The sequence below is a fragment of the Rissa tridactyla genome, chromosome 3 (assembly GCF_028500815.1).
Source record: "Rissa tridactyla isolate bRisTri1 chromosome 3, bRisTri1.patW.cur.20221130, whole genome shotgun sequence".
NCBI classification, from domain to species: domain Eukaryota; kingdom Metazoa; phylum Chordata; class Aves; order Charadriiformes; family Laridae; genus Rissa; species Rissa tridactyla.
In genome coordinates, this window is record NC_071468.1 from 41071193 (window position 1) to 41095493 (window position 24301).

The 24301-nt window shown below is 38.1% G+C and overlaps 1 protein-coding gene across 3 annotated transcripts in view; it reads left to right on the forward strand.

Moving 5' to 3' along the window:
* Nucleotides 1-24301, forward strand: part of AKT3 (AKT serine/threonine kinase 3) — a 157076-nt gene that overhangs the window by 80382 nt on the left and 52393 nt on the right. For all 3 annotated transcript variants that reach the window (XM_054194072.1, XM_054194071.1, XM_054194073.1), the window contains exons 3-6: nucleotides 1461-1586; nucleotides 13628-13739; nucleotides 15248-15392; nucleotides 22455-22586. In XM_054194072.1, the coding sequence (XP_054050047.1) occupies nucleotides 1461-1586; nucleotides 13628-13739; nucleotides 15248-15392; nucleotides 22455-22586 (515 nt within the window). The remainder of the gene's footprint in view (nucleotides 1-1460; nucleotides 1587-13627; nucleotides 13740-15247; nucleotides 15393-22454; nucleotides 22587-24301) is intronic.

Consider the following 24301-nt stretch of genomic DNA (forward strand, 5'->3'; position numbering starts at 1 on the left):
GCACAAATAGCCTGATGTTCGTTTTTCTCACTCTTTCCTCCTCTCCATCTCCTACTCCCTATCCAGCTTCTCTACTTAAATACATCTTGAAAATCAGAAATGTTAATGGCCGCAGTTAGATTTTTTTAATCCACGGGCATTGTCAAAATCCTTACAAGCTGTGATCAAGTTCAGCGAGGCCGTATTAAGAACTGCCATGTTGAACTTCAGTGACAATTAGTTTATTGCTCTGATGGAAATGTGAAGATACGATTAATTAATTTTTAGATTAGCCTTTAATGGAATCACCTCCATGTCGTATGGATGTAAACATCTTTTTGTCCTTTGAACTGTCTAAAAGCTACGTAGCTACAGTTAATAGGGTGCTGAGGTGGTAAATGGCACTACAGGGCGGGGCTTAGCCCAGGACCAGTGCTGCCCCTGGACTGATGAGTTCTGAGCATTTTGCAAAAGGTGAGGAGTCCTAGGCAGGGCTGGAAATTCTGCATTGTTACATACACTTCTTTTCTTAAAATGTTCACTTGTATAATGATGAAATAGTGACTTATTTAAAGCTTAATGAGTAGTTGTACATACATTACTTACTTTGCAGAGTCGATAGACATCAAAGACAGGGAAAGTTGGGCACATCTAAACTCACCTGTACTTAACTGAGTAATTGCACTTTAAAAATGAAATCGTTGCTGAGATTTTGGTGTGGCGTTGTAAAGTATAATGCTATTAAAGAGACTTTTCACCCATAAATAGCAAATAAGTGGCATTAATTAAGCTGTTATTCCTTAGTTAGCTATTCCGTAGTTATTGCTGAACTGTTCCCTGTGTTTCTGGTCCTGAATACCTGATGGCTAGCACAATCTTCTGCGTAGACTGGGCTGGGGGGATGGTGGTGGTGGTGGGTTTATTGGTGGACTTACTTCTTAAAAGGTAATTGGCTTCAACTTTTTTTATTCCTGTTGCTTTCATATGTATTTGTTAACTATAATTTGTGTAGGTTTTCCCATTACCCCCAGTATTCTTGTATTTGCTTAGTGTATGTTTTGAGGAAATTATTTGGTTTTGCTTTGGCTCAGCAGGAAAAATGCTCTACTTTGTAGTAGTTTAGATTTCATTTTGTTGTTAAAAGTCATGCTGCAGTGCTTATTTTTGCCTGCAGCAAACTTTGAAGTGTTTGTATGTATAAATATGTAGGATTTTGAAGAGTATAGTGTGGTAAAATTTAGAATTATAGAATATTACTATAGTGTGCTTGTAGCTTATTCCAGAGGCATCATTGTATAGTCCAGGCTTACCACTGCAGTTCCATTTTCTCTTCTTTTGGAGGGAGTTAAGGTTTCCTCTGTAAATTGAAAATGTCTGAAAAGATTTTGGTATAATTAGTGTTAGACACTGATAATATGTTATGGGTTTTAATATCAAAGGTTTTTTTCTACAGTACTAATGAACTTTTTTTTTTCCTTTAGGAGAATATATAAAAAACTGGCGGCCAAGATATTTCCTGCTAAAGACAGATGGCTCTTTCATAGGCTATAAGGAGAAGCCCCAGGATGTGGATCTGCCATATCCACTCAACAACTTTTCAGTGGCAAGTATGTACTTCCAGTATTTATTATTCTCTCAGCATATTGACAAAATATCTGCTACATATTACTTCACGTGTAGTTCAGAATTTATTGGTAACAGTGGAAGTTTGATGCCGTGTGCCAGACCAGTGCAATACTAATCTTATGTCCAGCTCTACAAAATATCTTTACAAGAGCACTGAAGATTTTAATATGGTTTGTTTTTTGAATATTTTGGAAATCTTAAATTCTCATTTTTATGTGTGTTGCATCTGAAGTGTCTGTAACTAACAATAACGTTTGACAAATAATTGTTGTAAGAAGCAAATTCCTGGAAAGCTTACCTTTATTCAGATTATTGACCTCTTCTCTTTTTCAGTAGTATCTCTGAATTCGCTTGAAAACTCAAATTAATTAGAAAATTATCTAGACTGTCAAATGACACAAAATCATGCTAAATTATTTTTCTCTTGGATAATCAGGTAATCAGCTCTCCAGCCTGGTTAATCAGTAATTTCAAGCAATCAGACAATTTGCATATATTAGCAAAGCTACAAAGTGTGTATCTGTTGGATAAAGTGTAGACATTTTGATTTCTTGTTTTCCAAGAATGTTTCTAAAAGAAAAATCTGGAGGTTTTTTTTGAGCTGGCAAAGTAACATTGGTAGAAGAGTGTTTCTGAACAGAAATGAAAGTATTTGAGGAGCAAAACTAAGGTAGCAAAAAATCTCCCTGAGTGTAAATTGTGGATATCATAGCTAGAAATTTTCAAAGGAATGCTAGAAAATTTATCCAATTTCTTTCAAAATCATGTTAATGTATTGCAATACAATAAATGGCGGTGTTTAGTTTTATACTGGAGTATAGGAGCCACCAGAGCATGTGTACTTAGGAAAAGGGTGCTGAAGATGGAAGAAATGCTACTGAGATTGAATTTACCTGTTTTCTTGCTAAAATTATTCTTGAGATTGAATCAGCCCTTGTATACAATCCAAGTCCATGTCTTGTCCCGTAACTAAAGGAGGAAAACTGCATATTCTGGTTGTGACAGAAGTCTTCCAAACGATACTGGACATGCAAGCCTTTAATGATATTAGAGGCTCTGTTTGCCTCATTGCTATTCTGTGTAAAAAACAGCGATGTCTTTCAGTTGTTCATATGAGTAGGAATTGACAGGATCATAGGCCGTTGTTCCTTAGTTATTGCTCTGAATGTCCTAATCTACACATTTGTAGCAGTTAGTAGTTTCCTAGATACTTTTTCCCCAGATCACAGCAGACAGAACATATGCAGAACTGCAGTAGGGTTTTTTGTCCTGCTTTGTCATATTCTTCATCGCATATCTAATCTTCCTTTGCTGCAGCAACTAGAAGGATGATCCAAATGGTGGTTCTGCCAAGCAAAAAAATGCATAATTAGCAATTAATTCCAGTGTGTTGATACTGGTGGGTTTTTTTTTGTTTTGATACCTACGGGTCATCTTGTGTAATTCTGGTATTAGAATTCTGCCCCTCAACTTCACCTTACTGGAAATTGGAAGATTTCATATTGTTTTCCAAAATGACATCATCACCACCACTACCCACCCCCACAAAAAAAATAATTTAAAATAATCCGTTCTGCAACTAGCAAGCCCCATAGGTCTGATTCTTAGGAAATGTAAGCTAAAGGAACAGGCATGCAATATTAATTGAAGAAATACAGTTTCGGTAAGCAAGATGAGTTTTGCTGTTTCCTGGCAGGCAAAGGAGTCATTTAATCGGAAATGATTGCTGCTCAGTTCAAGAATAGGGAGATTTTTCACTCATAAAAAGAATCCCATAAAATTAAGTGAAGTACCTATGTGGAATTCACGGGATGAAAAGCCAAATGTCTTCTAGATTCAAAATGTTTGGATGAGATTCTAGTTTTTAACTTGGTTTTAATTAAATGGATTATGATTGATCTTGAATAAGAAGTACAAAATTACATGACACATGGAAAAGTTGAAAATATAAAGCATTATGATATCGCAGTCTAAATTGCAAAGGACTGTAAGTTTTTCATCAGCTATTTTATCTGTGTGAAGATGAGATCGTCAGTAGGGCAAACAAACAAAACCACTATCTGAATGAATCAGGTCTCATTGGCAGTACCTGGTAAATGTCAAGAACTGGTCTCACGGCCTCTGATCCAAGAGTTCCTGGGCTGCTGCAGTAGGTTTGTGGCCACAAGCAGCGCAACATATTTTTCCTGTAATAGTGAAGTACGTTTTTCATAAATTACTAGCCAGGCAGATGGAGTGTGAGATCACTGTTAATACCATCTTGATTAGGTTGGCAGGGACTTAAAGATATGTCTTTACAGCCCTATCTTCATGTAATCTTTGTAGCTATCTGTAAAGTGAGAGTGTGGTCTCAGTCTACTTTTTGCTCTCTAAATGATAGACATCTTTGGCTCTTGCTTACAGCTTGTTATTTAAGCAGAAAAGGCCAAGGCTGTGGTATTATTTTCGAAGTGCTGTTGGAGTTGAACACTGGAAAGTTTGCACAGCTCTGCTTTGTATGATACTTGTTCTGTTGTTTAAAACTTCTACATCCAGCTCTGTCAAACTAGTTATTTCCATCATAGAGATATTTTTCCACCTGTGTCTGTCCGCTGCCTTCCACTCCTGCGACACCAGGCTTACTTTTGCAAAAGGCTTGGTATCATTTTGCCTAGAGTGTCTCCCTGATCTCTTCCAAGATAACTTTAAAATCCTGCACGTGAGCATTACTCTCTCCTTGGTCTTGTGTCGTCCGCATACTCCGTCGGGAATGACAGGAAGGCCAGAGAGAATGAAGTTGTTTTACATATTGTTGCAGAACAGAGTGTTCAGAGGCCATCCCTTTTCCTTGGGGTGATCTGGGAGGAAATGTGGGGGGAAGAAATTGGGAAGTGGACATGTAAACGGGTACAAGCTTTATGTAGAGAGGGAGAGCCTGAGGCAGCATGTGCACGCTTCAGCCCATTGCTGGCTGCCCAAAATGCAGGGGAACCACATGTGCATGAGATGGGGGTGGCTGATCTCTCTTCCCGGAGCTTAAGTGTGCCGCTGAAGATGTGATGGAGTTGACTGAAGAGTATGATGGAAGTGGGCTAGACGGAGCTGAACCCAGGCAGGGGATACGTGACTGACCCTTGGGTGTCGTGGGCAGGGGCTTTGCGTCCTCATGGCTGCTGCTCTCCTGCCTTTGGGCACATGCGAAAGTCAGCGTTGAGCACCTTGCACTGCATCTGTGGAGCTGCCACAAGGTTGCAGGAGTGAACAAATCAGCCAGATCTGGTGGCACTGGACAGTGTGTAGGAATCACTCTGGTTTCTGTCCTGTGGAGCCAGCTTATTTGATACCAAACAGAGTCATTTTTTTAACATGGGAGTTCAGAGAGCTGTGTATTTGAAGTATGCTTTTAGTTCCTTAATGCTCATCCCCTGACGCTTAGTATCTAACCATACACTTCAAGATAAATTAAGGTGATGTAATTATACTAGTGGGAATTTTGTTGTGGAAACTTAAAACTGGTTGATACTGGTTTTCCGAGGTAAATTCAAAAGTGTGATCTTACCTGAATTGGCTGGTTCAAAATCAGTTTAGCTCTTTTCAGGTAGAGACAAGCAGTTGCAAGTAATCAAGCTATTGTAGCTTGAAGACATGCTCTTGACTGACTGAGTGGGTGTGCATTCCTATCCCACTTCAACTGCAAAATAAAATATGTTGATGTAAATTGCTTTTGCTTAGGCATTTATGCAGTCAGAACCAGTTTAAAAATAATTTGGATTCGATTGGTATAACTTCTCTGTACAGGCAGATGCCTGAAAAAAAATGTCCTGGCTTTTAAAACTCCATTATGCTTTTTTCGAACAAAACTAGTACTCTGGGTGGCAGGATGTATACCCTTAGTGGCACCCCTGAAAAAACAACATGGCCTCACAATGCTGTTTTTAAATGGTCCAGTGTGGCCTAAGTAGAAGCAATACTGCTTTGTGTAAACCACTTTGGTCTTTGATGGTCATCATTATTGGAGAAAGCAGAGTGGGGAAGAAGAGGCAGTTGCTTCAGTTTTGCTCAAGAGCATTTGTGGCTTTACTGATAAAAAAATACTTCTCACATGCAATGAGTATGTAGGTAATCACGTAGCACATTTGGGATGAGGCATCTCTAAGAATTGGCCCTTTGCCTTCATTTTGATCTTTACATAGGGAATAATTGGGAAGAGCTGTATCCCTTCACAGTAGCCTTTGAGCTTTAGCCAAAAATGATGTCACCTGGAATTTCTATCGTATCTCAAAAGATAGTACTTTCTAAGCACTCTGTGGTACAGCTACCCTTTTTCTTGCCTTTGAAAAGAAAAAGCAGATTCTACTTATTATGAGAAAGTAACACTTTATGACATGTTTTCCTTTATTTTATTTTATTTTATTTTTCCTCTGCAGAAATGATTATCGATGAACCTTGGCTATTCTAAATGGAGAAGCTGTGCTACTTTTTCCTAGTTTTAATCTTTCAGTGGGCCAGAGACAAGGTTTTATTATTTTTGGGGATTTTAAAATCTTCAAAACATGGAAATTGAAAGGTTTCAGGGTAGTTATATTAGGGCTATAAAGAATTCTGAAGAGAGTCTCTAAAGAAATGGGTAGGAAAATATATATGTATGTTTTAAGTGAGATTAAATTGTGCATCAAAATACTTTGGCATTAGACATGACCTTCTGTGCAACTCCACAATTGACTTTTCAATGAGATTTAAGTTTAAAGTCCTAGATTTTTTTAATTGTCACAACACTGGATGGCATGAACCCAGAGGTAAGCATGTAACTGTAGATATTTATTATTACAGTATTCATATAATTCCAAAATAATAATGGTGCGATTGAATAAATAATGTTCGCTCATCACTGAAAATACTTGTGGGGAGAAAAAGGCAATGTATGTGTAATGTACTGCATATGCAAATACATCTGTGGAAATTCAAACTCAAATTTAATGCGTATAACCAATATTACTGTCTCTGTTGGATGGGGAAATGTTTAGCTGCCTGGAAAACTGGACCAGTAATTTTCTTTGGGAGGCTTTCTGAATGGTTTCTAGTTGGTATAGCTGGTATTCTCTCGTTTGACTTAGACGTTTGGATTCAGTTGTTCGCTTGGATCTTAAATGAAAATGAGTTCCTTGGTCTTATCCTTCCATTTTAATGGGCAGTGCTTTCTCAGACACCAATATAGCATACTGTAACTTCCAATAATCTCTAAATAGGGTCTGGTATGAGCATGACGTGTCAAAGTTGACGTTTATAGCCAGGTCTGAGAGTTTTTATGCTGGTGTGATATATCCAGTTGCATAAATAGAATTGGAGTGTTTGCATGAAAGACAGAGAAAGGTGTATATAATTTTATGGTCTTCTGTGAAAACAAACTAAACTCCCGGCAAACCCCAACAATAACATGCAGAAATCTTCTATTTTCATTCTTCCTCTTTGCATGAAGGGGCAACTAGCAAACTAGTTGTAATGACAGAAAGACATGGATGCTACTTCAGTGTTTTTTTTGAATGTTGAAAATAAAAGACTTTCCAGCATGATGAAGTGCATCAAGGATGATCTTTTTCAGCTTCAATGAATATAATTAATTTTTTTGTTTATTATGCAGTCATATATGTTGTTGTATTATCAAAACACATACAAGTACTTGTCATGAGCCAAGACCCACAGAAGTGGGATTTCTACCCATACAGAACAAAAAGTCAGTCCCTGCTCCAAAATGCTAAAATTCCAAATATAAAACAAGGGACAGCAGATGGATGCAAACAGATGGGGGGAGTATGAGAAAACAATGAGACAGTATTAGCCTGTAGTACAGGCAGTGGTCTCAGCGCATCAACAACTAATCCATTGTCAAGGTTAGATTTTTACTCTCTTCTCCCTTCTTTTCGCCCTCTTGTTTTTTAAGAGATGGTGAAGGAGAGTTTTAAGGAGGATTTAAAAGAGAACCAGTTTGGCAAACCGAGAGAAATTAGAAATGCTTTTGAGAAACGGTGCTGAAATTGGAACAGTAGAAGTATGGGTGGCATTTTGATACTGAATAAACGGTGATACCAAGAATGAGGGTAGGCTGTGGTCTGTCCAGACTATGTTGAAAAGATACCTATATTTGATGTGATAGGGCTGGGTAAGAAATGAGGAATGCGAAGAACGTTACGATCAAAGGGACAATGGAGAAAAATAATCTGTTCAACAGTTTTGGGGATGACATTTTTAGGGGAAAACTGCATTTGTTGGGACCAAAGAAGGGATATTAAATTGTTCATGTAAATCTCTATGTGTCCAAATTTATTTTTAGTGTCATGCTTCCCGCAGATAAAATGTAGTGAGAAAGGACAGAGCCTTTTGGAAAGCCTCGGAAAAGTAGGTTTCCCATAGGGAGGAGGTAAACAAGTGGGACAACCAAGAGAGGACCAAACTAAAGGGGCGTGTGTGGGTGTGTGCATACACCTATATTTGTACATATATGTAAAAGCCATGGCATTTCATGTGTATGTGAGCAAAAGCACATGTATCTGTCTCAATGTTATGAAAATGGTGTATTAGTTCTGCTACTTGTCTAACAGAAAAGGTCATCAGAGAAGAGCGTGTATTAGGAGTGCAGAGTAGCAGTAATGAAAAAAGGTATTTTTGAGCAGTGTGTTCATTAAATTTTGACATGAGAAAGAAAAAATGGGAGTAGCAATTGAATAGGCAAAGGTTGGGACAAAAGTGTTTATCTTGTGAAGGAAAGACTAAGAGAAGAATAAGAAACTGAGGTTAAATTGTAATGCAAGCAGATAGATACATAAATACCGATATCTGTATAGCACTCTATATATTTAAAAAGTGCATATATTCTAAACAATGCAAGCGGTGGTTTGACACTATTTCTTTTCTATTGTATGATAATCACAGGAAGTCATCTTTTGTGCTAAAACTCAGTCTATATTAGAAATAATTTCTCAAATATGCAACCTTCTGTTCATTTTTTTAGTGCAATTTTTTATGGCTGCTTGTATGTTTAGTATTCTTGTCTAGCCATATCAACAAATTCTGCTGAAGTTGAAAGCTTCCATATATGAAATAATGAAATGGTATTAGTGTTCTTTCTAGTTTTTATGCTGAATGAATGTATTGAGGAGAAGAACACTGGTGATTATATGGTTAAAGTTATAGAATTCAAACTTTAAACTTTTTAATAAAATCTGAACAGATGATCTGTGCTTTTTTTTTTTTTTTTTGGAACTGGCAGGTTTCAGGCCCTCTAATTGGCTTCCCAGCTTTGCAGAGTAATTACAGCTTCAAGCAAACTTTGTCATCTGTGGTTCAGAATGGTGTAAAGTAAACAGAACGTTTTGAAATACAGTTTGTAGTTAGAGTTGCTCAGGAGAGTTTAACTAGCATAACTACTTAATTTAGATAGTAGCAGTTATTTGAAAAAGACAGTCTAACATTTTAGAATTGTCAGATTGTTTGTGGATTATGGAGACAAAAGTTAACCTCTGGTATGTTCCTGGCCTTTTTTTTTTTGTTTTAAAAAGAGAAGTTCAATACTTGAGAAACATCCATTGCGTTTCTTTATACTGGTTTTACTTCATTTTTTTCCATTTTCTGTATAGATCCAAAATGGCCAAATGAGTGCTACAGACTTGTTGGAACGGAGTTGTCAGTTTCTGTTACTGATTTTGTATTTTGCTGCTTTGAACAAGTGTTCTCCCTCAAGGTTTTTCATCCCCTCTAATATTAAAAGGGAAAATTCTTGTGACCGATGTTTAATCCCAGCAAGACAGAAAGCTTTAGGATTAAAATGTGTAATTTCAAGTTGTAGATGGCTAGCATACAAGAACACAAAGTTGAGTCTGTCTGTTTACTGGCTTACTCATCTTTTTGCATGATAATTTAGACTTCCAACTGTTTTGAGTTGAGATTCAGCCCTTTAATTACATATGTTTATGTATAGTAGCAAACTTGAAGACATTATGGTAGAGTGTTCTCTACTCTTGGTAATGACCCAACTATCACTCGAGTGTTTGGAGCCAGCTCTCAGTAGCCAGTTTCACTCGTTCTTCTGTGCTTTTGTAGTTTCCAAACTAATCTCTCTGTCTAAAACTACTATGATTTTTCCAGTGATTAGTAGAAAAATATTTTGGTAATTAGCAGTAACTGTGTATTAGAGTACTTATTCATCTTAATAGATCCTCCCCAACTGTAGGTGAAAGACATTGACAAAGCAGTTTTTATTCATGTTGCAATGATGACAGGAATGTTATTTAGCCCATGCATTTGTATACAGCAGCACATGAAGCGTGTGGGTGTACTAAATATCAGCAGACTTTGTTACTTTTGTCTACTTCAGAAGGATGGATAGCACACCACTTTTAGAAATACATTGGTCCTCCACTTCTTTCTGAAACATTTTTGATTCAGAAGGGAAGGATACGAACATATTTAATTTTAACCTTCCACAAGGAAATTAAATCTTTAGCCACTTTTAACAGAATATTAAAAAAAGCTCATTAACTTTTGCTAGATTTTATTTTTCAATATCATCCTTCAGTGATAGTGAAATGGCATTTTTGGGTTTTTGTGTTTTCAGCATCATTTTCAATTGCTAAGGTATTTTTTATTACCTCTAATTGATTTAGTTTGTAATGAAAACTCAAGGAGTGAATACACTTTGGTAGTTACAGAGCTTAGTATATGCGTCCATATGTTTTGTTCTTGTTGTTAATGCACATCATCACTGTCTGAAAAAAATAATATAGATAGTACCAATAATACGTCTACATATCAGATACAGATTTACATAATGTACATACTAATATATAAAATATATTTATTATACTATATGTATAGATAAAGGCCATGTTATAGATAGCATTCGGACATAGGCAGGCTTAATTCCATTAGTTCCAATTTTTAGGTGCTTGAGTTGGCAAACTTAAATTAATGCATCTTATTGTATGCATTTTTGTATGTATTTGCAATCGGAAAATGAATGGTGAAATTCAAAATCTTCAGCACTGGAGAGGATGTGCTTTTTAATTCATACAGACGTTTCTGCAGGTTTGACTCTGTACATTTTTGCCTTCAGATTGCCCTAATACAGTCACCTTACTTTTCTGTCCCTGGCAGTTTCTTTTACTTGCCTGTTCCTAAACTAGCTAATCCAGTTTAGCTCTACTCTAGCTATCCACCAAGTTTTTCTTTCTCATGCAGGTTCCAGTTTTTTTTCTGTCCCATTTCCACTCTTCTCCTTTTATTCCCTAGTCTTTTGTTCCCGACATCTCTTCTGTAAATAACTTGCTGGATGCCATCTTTCTGTATTGGATTTTGCTTCAATGAGGTAGTTTCTTTTTCATGTTGTTGGAGGAACAGGATGAGGCATTATAAGTATATAGGAGAAGGAGCTTTCCATTTAGCAGGTGTAGAGACAGGAGATAGCCGTAGCCTCTGGATTATACTCAATGCATATATTTTCAATGATTTTGTGCTTTAGTAATTGTTACTGTAATTTTTTACCCTCCTCCCACTGCACTCTTATCCCTCCCACATGTAGTGTGTCCAGATGCCTTACATTTTCACAGGAATACTAAAAGGATATCAAAGGTCTTGGTTTGCCAAGTTTTAAGTCTCGTCTCCAAAAAGTAGTATTTTCCAGCAGTGTGCGGCTTTAGGCAGACACCCAGCAAAGAAAATTTCAAGCCTACATGATTGAAGTGTGATAGCATTAAAGATGAGAGGATGGTTTTGTCAGGAGTAGGATGAGATAATCTTAGAGCAGACAATGCTTCTCGACTCTTCTGTTATGAAGGTAGCCCGACACATTCCTTAGAGCTACAGCCGAGGAGGTAAAGAAAACAAATAGCCTGTTAACCCTAACCTCACCATCATTGTGATCATAACTTGGACTTCCATGTCCCTGAAGATGGGGGTTTCTTTGATCTCATGAGTAATACTTGGACGCAGCTACAAGCCTGGTTAAGTATCCTAAGCAGCTCTGCTTCATCATGCTCCCCAAGTTCCTATCATCTGCTTCTGTCCTCCTTGTTCCTCTTCCAGCTGTTGTGTTAAATTTCCTCGTCCTGTGTCCATCCTGCTTTAGCTCTTTCCTCTAAATGTTAAGGATGGCTCTCATCCCATCCAAGACCTAGCTGAGTTTATAAAAGCAGTGAAGTTGGATTACTGTTTCTCTTTTGAGTCTCCACAGTATATGCAGGTTTGCTAAATGTAAAGTCATCACCTTGACCAGTGAGCTCTGACTTGCATAATAATATTTAGATGTATAGTGAATGTATAGGTTTGAGCCATACACACCTGCATAGTGCAATATTTAATTTATTCCTCTCTTGGTTTTTATCTATGTGTCTGTCAAGCTTCTGAGGTGTTCTGCTAAGCTGCAGAAAAGAAATCCTGTTAGCAGACGTATCCACTTCCACCCTTCTTTTCTCTTTCAAATAAAAAAAATGCATGAAAGTTCTTAAATCAAGGTGTCCTCACAAAGACCCCCCCTAGTATCAGTTCTTTCATGCCTGTATTAAGGATGGTCCAGTACAAGTAAGTCTGCTGATACTTGCTGTGGCTTTATATCGTGGAGGCAGCGGCTGTTTCTTAGATGATCGTGTCCCAGATTGTTTAGAATAGTCAACTACATCAGTAAAAGGTGCAGGTCAACTGCTATGTGGTAGCTCTACCAAAAGGAAGTTACAGTGGATTGTAAGTGAACAGGAATTCTGTTGCCGTATTTATTATTGACTGATCTGTGAACCTGATAAATCATTTTAGATCACACGTTTGATACGGATCAGCTTTGAACAAGTGATAGCATTCCAGAACATGAGATGTGATGTTTGTGTCTATTCTGTGGTAGCTGCAGGAAAACAAATTATACCTTTGACAGAGTAACCTTAACATCACAAAAATGTTTAAGTATGTTTGCATGAATAAAGTGCTCTAGTAGGTCAGTGTTTTGCATACGTAATGTTTAGTGTGGTATGGTATATCGTAAAATCTAATACACAGTCTTATTAAACCATTGCCTGAGTTACCAGTGATGTGGTCTTGTGACAAAGGAGTAATAGGCAGTCTACTCTATGTTTGTGTGACAAGGAAGATCTTGGATCTGAAAGCACAACCTGTGAGGACAGATTGGTTGAACTGATTTAGGCCAGAGACGACTGAAGAGAGATAAAATAGTGTTCAAATGTCTAAAAGGGATACCTGCTGAAAATATAAAATAAATTAGTCAATAGGGCAATAAACAATACACTTAAATTATAGGAACAGTTGCATTAAATGCCAGGAAAAATCTTCCACCTATAAAAATAATTAATTTCCTTATAGTTGGATGGAATAGTTTGCTTACAGAGGTTTTGAAATTACTACTTTTCAGGGATTGTAGAAAGAGTTTAGAGAAATACTTATGAGAAATAGCATAGGTAGACTTGATTCTGCCTTGGGGCACAGAGAGAACTAGATGATTTCCTGAGGCAGCTCCACTGGGGGCATGTGAGCGGTTGTTCTATATTTAATAGTCAAGACTAGTTTCAACATCTGAATTTTCTCAGATAGGGTATTTTGCAATAAATCTAATCCTGAAGTGACAGTAGCATGGGTAATTGTGGCATGGTTACCATTGAAGGGAAAATGTCATATTCCTCCTGCCAGGTACAGATGGAAAAATGTGCCTGTGGCTACTGCTGTTACCTTGGCATACTAGAGCAATCCAGGATCTAATACTCTTCTTACCCTCATAACGCAGATCTAGTTTGCAAATGGAGATTGCACTCTTTATATGGGTGACAGTACAAGTTCCATCAGTTCCTTTGAACGCTTTCTTCACCTTATGATTATTACCTGCTACCTTTCGTTCAAGCCCATGGTTATATTGCCATTCTGTATTTCCTTATATGTGCTGGATACATGCTGATAGGTATACATAAGCTATATGTATTTTATCTAAGTAATTTTATTTGCTCTTCACCCGTTAACTGTCAATGTATAAAAGAGGCAATGTTATGTATTTCTCTAGAATGTCAACTAATGAAAACAGAGCGACCAAAGCCAAACACATTCATTATCAGATGTCTTCAGTGGACCACTGTCATAGAGAGGACATTCCATGTAGACACTCCAGAGGAACGGTGAGGGTTTTATTTTTGCTTTGCTTTATGTGTTCTTTACGCAGAAGCCTCGGAACAGTCTCTGCTGGGACCGCACAGTGATCAGCACTTGGAACTGTGACATTCTGAGTACATCTAAACTGTTATTTGAAGAATTTATAAGTCAGCTTCTGTAAAATATTATCTGAGCTCATAGTTAGTGTAAGAGTTGCCTGAGAGTAGGTGGGATGAGTATGTTCAAATAAGCCAAAACTATGTCATGATATGTCTCTGAAGTGTTAAAATTTTGAACAATAGAAGCCTGCATTGAAGTGTTTTCCAGCTTTGCCGTCTTAAATTTTCCTTTTACTCCTTCTAATATGCTCCTTTTATTTTGTCACAGAAAGCGGTATGTTTGTTATAATTTATTTTATATTTGCTTATTAGTTTTTCTTGTTTCAGCAAACATACACAAACTCTTAAGAATTAACTTTTTTAATGCAGCAAAAGCATTTAGGAGTTAAGGGATGGTGTGCCTTGCTAAAATGTTCGGTATTGTGTCTCTGGTTTTTGGACCATGGGTCTTCCCATGGTGGGCATCTGTCCTGTTGAGACTAATACTATGATTTGGCTTTATTCATATGGTTGTATCAATAAATAACCAATGACTTTGCTTTTTCCGTTGTTTCTCTTTCAGTAGTATATTCACTTAAAATTTTTTTTTGTTCTACCTTGGTACTGTTTCTCCACCCTGTCTTTCTTCCATGTGTGTAGCATAAGTACCTCTTAGTGCATTCACTAGTACCACCAGACTCCTCCCATATCCCTTGCTGGCTGAGCAAAAAGCAGCAGGTACCGCACTTGGTGTGGGGCTGTGGCGTGCTGATGGGCTGGCTGGTGTATCTGGGCTGGTTACCCAGCACGCAGAGTAGCCATGGGCTCAGCTGCCCCTGCTTGTCCCTCCACGGAAACCCTCATCTGGGCCTGCCCCTCCATGCAGCCACTGTTTTTTATGAAGCTTGTAGGAATTGAATTATCTTTGAGGGCCTCTTTCTCAGGGGAGTTTGAAATTGGCTAAAGAGTTGAGTTTTAAGAGGAGACAAAGAGTTGAACACGTGGCGTGGTTTAATAAATCTTATTTATTTTCTGTGAAAATGTCTCACGGGGAGGGGTTATGGCAAAAATGTCTCTTAAAATAGCAAGTTATTATCAGATAGTATCAGATAGGAGATGACGTTCTATGCTCTGAGCTGTATTACACCTGGAGCAAGTGTTTTCAAGTTTTTACTATTAAAATATTACAAAATCAGACACTGGTAATTCTTGAAACTAACTGTGCAGTGATCCTTTTTGATGCTGGTCAACTTCAGCTTTATTTAACATAATTCAGTATTTGGCAGGAGACTGAAGTGATTAATTTATATCAGTCTTCTGCTGTGTAACATGAGAATTAAACACTGAAGCAATGTAATGTGTGAAAAACGTTATAAACCATTTATCTGTATATATTTTATGAGTTTCTAATAGGGATGTTGGCTTGTTCATGATAGGGAAGAATGGACAGAAGCAATCCAGGCTGTAGCAGACAGACTTCAGAGGCAAGAAGAGGAGAGGATGAACTGTAGTCCAACTTCACAGATAGACAACATAGGAGAAGAGGAGATGGATGCTTCAACAACCCATCATAAAAGAAAGGTAATGAGATTAAAAAATAACTGACAAGACTAATATGTAAATAACTTCCATAGAATGGTTTAGTTGGGTAAAACAATATAAGTGGAATAGTATTTCTACAAAATTTTCAGTGTATTACAAGCATAAAAGTAGTTGTTTTTTTTATTTCAATAAAGCTGAACTGCTCTAGTTTTATTTATTTGTTGTGCTATCTGATACAGCACTTCTGAAAAACAACGTTCAACCATTCAGGTGCATGTTAACATTCTGCTTATTGTTTGAATATTATTTTCATCTTTTCCTTTTTGTTTGTTTACTCTTTTTAGAAGTATGGTAATAAAATATTTTCTTTAGAGGAGTAGATTTGCCCCCTTTCTCATGCAAATAATACCCAGTACAAATTAGATAATTTGCATGAGAAAGGCTAGCAGGATTTGGCTTTTAATGACCTTGTTTTTTGCTATCTGGGAAAATAACTCTGCTTTAGTTTTCAATGAAGTGAGAGAAAACAGTGATTTATTTTTTTTGCAGTCCTTCAGAGCTTTTGCTGTAAGTAGGAATATGTACACTGTTGGCTATAAAGTACTTGTAGTTAGATCTCCAGAGTCAACAGGGTAAACACACAACTAAGAGCATGTTTGAAAGATTCAGTGCTACACAAAAATTTGCTTGTTATTTTGTGTTTCCATTTTGTCTTGCGTTGCTGTAAGTACAGACTACTTTTGAAAAATGGATCATTCAAATGGATGTCTTTCATTTACTATACAGGATTGACATGACTCAAGAAATGCATTGAAGTTGCATGAGAAATAATAACCTGTTTCTATAGGACTGGCTTTATTCTTTCTAGCTGGAAGTGAAACCTGTAGAAAACTGAGTGGAAGTCTGCTGACAGAGCAAAATAGTCTTACGGCTAATGTAACTGAATGCCTTTGAACGATGAACAATGAAAAGAAATAGTGAACGTGTGCCTTTATCATAGAGCATGTTTTGTTCATTGCACTATATGAAGTAAGAATCATAGAAAAACCAGTGGCTGAAAACTATACCCTGATGAGTATAACAAAGGTGTCATAGGAAATCGTAGTTCTAGCATGTCCTAACTTTTGAGAACTTGAGTTTGCAGTGCAAACATAGTTCATGCTGCTTCATTGTATGCAATTTTCTAACCTTTTTCCACTATAGAAAAAGGTAAAAACTAATTATATACAGCTGTAACAATACTCTCATCGTACATTGTCAGGTTGACATTGAACTTTTAGCCTTGCGACATAGATGTTTAATGGTTGTGCTCCAGTAAGTGACAGCAAGACAGAGGCAGCGTTCGAGATGTGTCAGCCTTTCTGAGAGGCAGTGTGATTATGTGGAACGGATTTGGGTTTGCTCTATTAAAGATCTGAGCACTATTCCAAGCCTGTGTATCCTCTTAGTGGAGTACAAAACAGCTGCATAACAACAAGCATTTTCAAGGTATCAAAATTAATGCTGTTTAATATAAGTAGTTTATCTGGAATGTATGCTTTCCTTGTTCACAGTGCAGTGCATTTTCCCATACAACAAAAGGGATTGTGGGAACAGGAGGAGGAGGATCAGTTTTCTTCCTGTCTTGCTGCTTACGCTTTAAGAAATGCTGAGATAAGGTGCTGTGACAGTGCATGTGCAGTGCTGCAGAATATTTAATGGCTCTGGCAGCAAGCCAAAAGCAAACTCTACAAAACAAAGGTGAAATGAAAAATGGTGGTATTCGACATCTAAAATAGAGCAGAATGGAGTTTTTGTAGCCAGTGAAGAGCATACTGATGGCAGCAGGGATATTTTTTTGCCCAAACTCAAAATCCCACAGTGGATTTCTGACTGCGGGAAGACTTCAGCGAAAGGTTCTCAAAAGTTTTTGGAATTAAAAATATTAAGTGACTATAATGACGGGGAGTTGTCACTCTCTTGGTGTTAATTGGAGTTGGGAAAAATATGTATTTTTTAGAACTGTTTCTGTTTTGTCGAAATGTTTCTGAAAAGCTTCTGTTTAAGCTTTTGTAGTTGTTAATATAATCAGAACCATTTCAGTTATAACAACTTAATGCATTTTTATTGCTTTTTTTGGTATTGGATTTCTTTTCATTTCGGAGTTTTTTTGCACAATGTGTCCTACAAGCTTGTTTTGTCACCTGATTTTACATCTAAGCCCAGTGAATTTTGCTTGTGCATGCACCAGATGGTATACATATGAGTAGAAGAGCATAATCAGATTAAGAAACAAGACAGAGAGGAGTGGGCCTGTTCTTCTCTAAAAAGGTAGCAAAAGGTTTATGAAGAAAAGAGTCTTTAGGATGTGGGACTTGATTTGAACAGGCATGACAGCGACATCTCTGGCCAGATTAGCTAGAAGAACCAAAAGCACTTTAGTTTTTTTGCAATTTTTTAAAATGGTGTCAGTGTGCCGCTTAAATTTTATACTAATAGCATCTGTAAATTTTGGAGCAGTAAAAATTCTTAGCAAACTGCCTTTATTTCTTGCTGTACTATTCCTTGTAAGTGGAGTTTCGTCCTGATTGAAGTCAGATGAACGCTCCAAGTGGTACAATCTTTGTGCAATTCAGGAATTTTTAAAAATTAGTTCCTTGGTAGGAATTTTCAACGGCTATAGTAGGGTGTATTCTCTTGAACAGATCATCCATAGGGGAGTAAAGAGGCTTTACAGAAGGCTGAATATCATAAGGTTCTTTGGTTAGTGAAGTTTCCTGTAGCTTCACTGCTTTTCCTTTGTTTACAAACTTGTTTTGCAGGGTGCAGAATGAGTGAAGAATAGATTTTTCAGAGGAACCGAAAAAGTAACGTTATGAGGAAAAAGATTCAATCCTCAGAGTTTGGTAGGAATGAAAAAGATAGGAAATTATCAAGGAGAAAGAATCCAATATTACTGGAGCCTGCAAAGTTGCTTACCAACATCCCTCACGTTTAGGAAGTATTTCCATTTTTCCACCAGTTTTCAGTACACCCTTAGCTATGGCATCTGTGTTTTTATCTCCTAAGGTCTTGTGTTCTTTGGCAGACTTGAGTTACCCTGCACCGCGTATCATCTCTAAGCCTTCTGCTGAGCTTCTAAAGATTGAGAGCATCAGGAGACTTTATTCTTAGAACTAGCACTACTGCCATAACCTGCTGTTAAGCCACGGCTCAAAATCTTGCAAAGCTATTACCTTCCTCTTATGAATATACATATATTTTTTAACTTGTTTTCACTGAGCTTGCAGCTAGATTCATGACTGCTTTGATGAACATTATGTAAGCAAATTTTGGGCGAATGAGTCTTTCGATTTGACTGGCTTGCTGCCCTTAGCATCAAACCCATGTCTGTGATCAGTTGAGCCAAGATCCTCCTACTGTGTGTGGGCAAAGGGCTGCTTTTCTGAGCTGGTTTTATTCATACTCTGATGGTCCCTCTCTAAATCCAGCTTCTCAAAGAAGATCGGAAGTATGGGAAAAAGTTACCGCTTTGACACTGCTTATGATCCCATAAAATTTTTGACTGTGTAGAAGTGATAAGTTGTTATGGTCGCTGACTCAGTATTCTTTATCAATAAAGCTGTTGGCCATTCTTTGTTGGGGAATGCGATAGCTGAAGACTGAAGATACACTCATCTTCTGCCTGAATTGTGTTTTGAATGCATTTTGGATTTTTCATAGAATAGTTTGGATTGGAAGGGACCTTATAGATCATCTAGTTCTAACTCCCTGCCATAGGCAGGGATACCTTCCACTAGACCAGGTTACTCAAAACCCCATTCAACCTGGCCTTGAACACTTCCAGGGATGGGGCATCCACATATTGAGGTCCCCAGAGCTGGACACAGTACTCCAAGTGTGGTCTCACGAGAGAGGAGTAGAGGGGCAGAATCACCTCCCTTGACCTGCTGGCCATGCTTCTTTTGATGCAGTCTAGGATGTGGTTTGGCTTTCTGGGCTGAGACCGCACATTGCCAGCTCCTGTTGAGCTTCTCACGCACCAATATCCCCAAGTCCTTCTCCTCAGGGCTGCTCTCAATCCATTCTCCACCCAGCCTATATTTGTGCTTGGGATTGCCCCCACCCACATGCAGGACCTTGCACTTGGCCTTGTTGAACTTCATGAGTTTCTAACAGGCCCACCCGTCAAGCCTGTCCAGGTCCCTCTGGATGGCATCCTTTCCCTCCAGTGTGTTGGCCGCACCACACGGCTTGGTGTCATCAGCAAACTTGCTGAGGCTGCACTCAATCCTACTCTCCAGGTCACCGACAAAGATGTTAAACAGCACCAGTCCCAGTACTGACCCCTGAGGAACACCACTTGTCACTGACTGCCAGTTGGACATTGAGCTGTTGAGTGCAACTCTTTGAGTGCGACCATCCAGCCAATTCCGTATCCACCAAGTGGTCCATCCATCAAATCCATGTCTCTCCAATTTAGAGACAAGGATGTTGTGTGGGACAGTGTCAAATGCTTTGCACAGGTCCAGGTAGATCACGTTGGTGGCTCTTCCCTTATCCACCAATGCTGTAACCCTGTTGTACAAGGCTGCCACATTTGTCAGGCACAATTTGCCCTTAATGAAGCCATGTTGGCTGTCACCAGTCACCTCCTTATTTTCCATGTGCCTTAGCATAGTTTCCGGGAGGATCTGCTCCATGATCTTGCTGGGCATAGAGGTGAGACTGACCAGCCTGTAGTTCCATGGGTATTCCTTTTTTCCCTTTTTAAAAATGGGTGTTGTGTTTCCCCTTTTCCGGTCAGCAGGAACTTCACCGGCTCTCAAATACGATGGATAGTGGCTTGGCAACTTCATCTGCCAGTTACCTCAGGACCCACGGATGAATCTCATCAGGTCCCGTGGATATGTGCACCTTCAGGTTCCTTAGATGGTCTTAAACCTGATCTTTTCCTACTGTGGGTGGTTCTTCATTCTCACAGTCTCTGCCTTTGCCTTCTGCGACTCGGGCAGTGTGGCTAGAACACTTGTTGGTGAAGACTTTTTCATGTGTTTTTGTCAGTTTTCATTGCTTTAGCACAAAGGCTGTTGGTTTTGCTTGATGGTTATTGTAGAACTATCGAAGCAGATAACCTGACTTTCCAAAGTACTGACTGTGATATTTGAGAAATCTTAACCTTTAGTTGATTAAGTACTAGTAGCCACATAGTATTTGTATCACAACGTTACATCCTATATCATGCCTTGCTTGTTGTAAAACATTTTACTAGTTTTTGGAAAACGTGACCATTTAAGGATTTGTCTGTGGTCATAAACTTTAACTTTGAACTCACTTGTGTGGTTTTACTTTAGGTAAAATGTATACTGAGCCTTTGAAATCTCTGTTGCTCATATTTCTTACTGGGATAAATGCAGTTCTGTTCTTCCTGACGGGAGGTGGTTTTGGCAGCAAAACAACATCTATCAGTGCAAATGTTTAAATATGTTTACGTGTGAACAAAGAATGGAATTCACCAAAGTCAGTTTGCTTAGAAGCTATCAACCATTACATGGGGAAAAGATTTAATTCCTGCTGATATAGCTTGAAAATTGATATATGGAAAGCATCTTCTCTTTAATAAAGCTTTGAAATATCCAGCTATCCAGATGTTACCTTAAGTAAACTGTTAGAGACATTTTTGTAGCTTTTAAATTGCCCGTTAAACACTTAAAAGCTAACCAACATTGATGTCGTTGATGGAACTTAAGTTCTACCCCTTAAGTGGGCAGATTTTAAACTGACTCTGAGTGAGCAATTTCATAAATTATTTTTGCAGGTTGTCTACAGCAACTTTAGATTCACAGTAATAATATCATGTGCTTGCACTTAAAGCAATAAATAATTTCAGAAGGAAATTTTGCCCTTTATTCTTTCTCACGGGAGAGAATATATTTTGCTGACACTCTTTGTGATTGCACACCAAGGGGTATGCCCGATAGCTCTACACTTGGAATAAGTGTGAGGTATGTAGGCACTGTTAGGGGTGTTTCTGTTAGGGATAAGGAAAGTACTGATTCCATTGTGGAAGACACAAGTATCAGTATTCAAGAAAACTGTCTGACACTGCAACTAGTGATAGAAGGAGACACTAGGAAGATGAAAGATAAGCCACAATGTTTTTTTTTCCTCACACAGAGCAGGATTAAACATACGTAATTTAGCGAAACTGACACTTGGAGTATAATTACTCTTTATAAATGTGTTGTTCCCTTCACTAAGAAGGGAAGTTTATTGATACTGCAGGACAGTACTATAACAACAGTAGGTGAGTGTGTTGCCTTTCAGAGCTTTTGACTGCCTTCCTCAAGGTTCCTGGGTGCCTTAATGTTCTGCGTATGGTTCTGTGGTGCTGCACCCAAGCCAGTAACCCAGCATACTGAAAGATGTGCTGTGCAAACACACAGTGGGAACCAATGATTGGCCCTGAGTTGGCCAAAGGAGCCCAGCTGTCAATCCAAGGTGACCCTGTGCAGTTCTGCATTCTCAGATTGTGCTGCTTTTCTACATCTTCATCTTTGCATCTAATGCATAAACCATAGGGTTGATGCTCCTGAACTGGCTATGAAATGAACTTGCAGAACTAAAATGATCATTTAAAAGTCCACCTCTAATGCAAAGACTGCTGCAGAGTCTTACTGGTATAATATTGCAGTGAGGGTCAGGTATGTTTCAAAAAAGCCATCAATGCAGTGGTTGGTGTTACACTAAACCTACTGATAAGCCACGTTTTTGTGTCCCTGGTTGTACATGAGTTGATGAGCTTTCTTAGATGTGGAGCATTCATGAAATGCGGGTATAGGCTAAGACTTTGTTCTGTGTGTGCTTTGTGAAAATAAGTGTGTGTATGTAGTATACTGTGCAGTACTTGACTTTAGAGAACTATAATAGTATTGACCAATATATTGTAACAGTTTAAGGATACGCTTAACTATTATGAACTCAATCATAGAAGTGTACCTATTTTTGTAAACTGTTCTTATTATATTGGTAACAGTATTTGGTTATATGCGGGTACACTTGTGTGCATATTGGAACTGCATAGCATAAGTGTTGCTAATCCTTGTTCTTTGCTCCTTATAGACAATGAATGATTTTGACTATTTAAAACTACTGGGTAAAGGCACGTTTGGCAAAGTTATCCTGGTCCGAGAGAAGGCTAGTGGGAAATACTACGCTATGAAGATTTTGAAAAAAGAAGTCATTATTGCAAAGGTAAGGAAGGTTATAGTTTTAATATTGGAATATTTTTAATGGAATAGTCAATATCCAATACATAAGGTGTATATGATTTTTAATGGCAACTGAATTTGATAGAAATATGTGTGTATCTTCAGAAAACAAGAGTACAAAAAAACGTACGTGTACCCATTTTGCATGCCTTTTTCCAGTGTCTTATAATCTAGAGTTTGCTAAAACATTGACAGAGTTCACTGGGCAGGAAGATAGTGCAATCTGAGTTTAAAACAAGAAAAAGTGCATTATAGGGTATATTATATACTTAAAAAAAATTATAAGTCAACTGCAGGTTTATTGAGATAAATGCAATTAATTTTATGGATCTGTGCTCTGTTCCTGATATGTTGGATAAGATGGTTGTGCATGGGACTAACAATTTCATTTTTTCAGTTTTTGAGGAACAAGAAAAGTCTGAAGCTGATGTCTGAAGAAGTGGTTTAAACTGACATTGTCCATTCACTTAAACTTGGTTAGTTTAGTGTTACTAGCTCTTGTGCTTGGTCATAATTTTACTAAGTTTAAACTCAAAGATCATCTACTATGAGCTTTGTTTCTAGCAATGCTAAAGTTTTGAATCCCACTTGCACAGAATGAGTTGAAAGCAAGAAACCTACATGCTTTTATCACCATGAGTCTCAATTAAAAATAATCCCAATTATTAAGTAAGGAGGTTTTTGAGGAATGTGGATCTGACTGAGAATTTTGAATGCTTGAGGCTAACAATACCAGTATTTGTAAAAACTGAATGTGGATGGGAACTACTGTGGTTTACATATATTTTATTTTAAAATATCCTTCAGATTTTTCTATTTTTCCTATTGGCCTCTGAAAACAGGGCTTACAGAGTTTTGCAGTCTATCTCTGTTCATTTGTCTGTCACTCACTTTCTAATAACTTTTGATTTGTTATGTTTGTGTGTTATATTTGTGATGTTGATCACTTTCGATTACATTTGATAGAGGAGTAGAAACCTTAAAACCAATTATATTTCCTTGAGTTTTGTTAAAACCAGCCCACGTGCAGGGGGAGAGACTTAAATTTATGTCTTCAGCAGAGAAGAGACTGACCTGTGAGTTCTGTGCGCCCTTAGCAGCTGTCTCGCGTGCACTGGCAGGCTGGTCGGCATGTATACGATTTGGACTAACAGCAACAGAGAGTGCCCTTTTCTTCTTCATTATCAGGAGATACAGAAAGAAAAGAGGGTATCGCTGCTGCGTTCCCCTGATGCTACATGGGAAGGAGCATCTCAGTGGCCCTCCTTGTAAGACTTTATAAATGGCAGCCATCTCTGTGGGTTGCCCTGTGGGTCTATCTGGTCACTGCATGCTGTGGCCCAGTCTCCAGCCTGACGTCCTTCCCCAGTGCTCTGCCTGCCCGCGGCACCCAGGGGGTCCCCAGGGGAGTCTTATGTCTGACTGCTATGAGCTCCTCTTCTGCTGCTGCTTGTTTATACCCTTCCAGACTTCAGAGCATTTCAGCTTGTTTCTTCGTATCAATAAAATATAAAACACATTTTTTGATTTTAGGGTTTTCCCTTTCACTTTGCCGGCTGCTACAATCTCACTGAATTTATAGGAGGCTTAAAACTGATTCTCGGATAAGTTTGTCTCTCTCTGTTGAGTGAAAATTCTTGTTCATAGGAGCACGTATAAAGCCAGAAAAATTTTGAAGAGATCAGAGATGCAACTGCT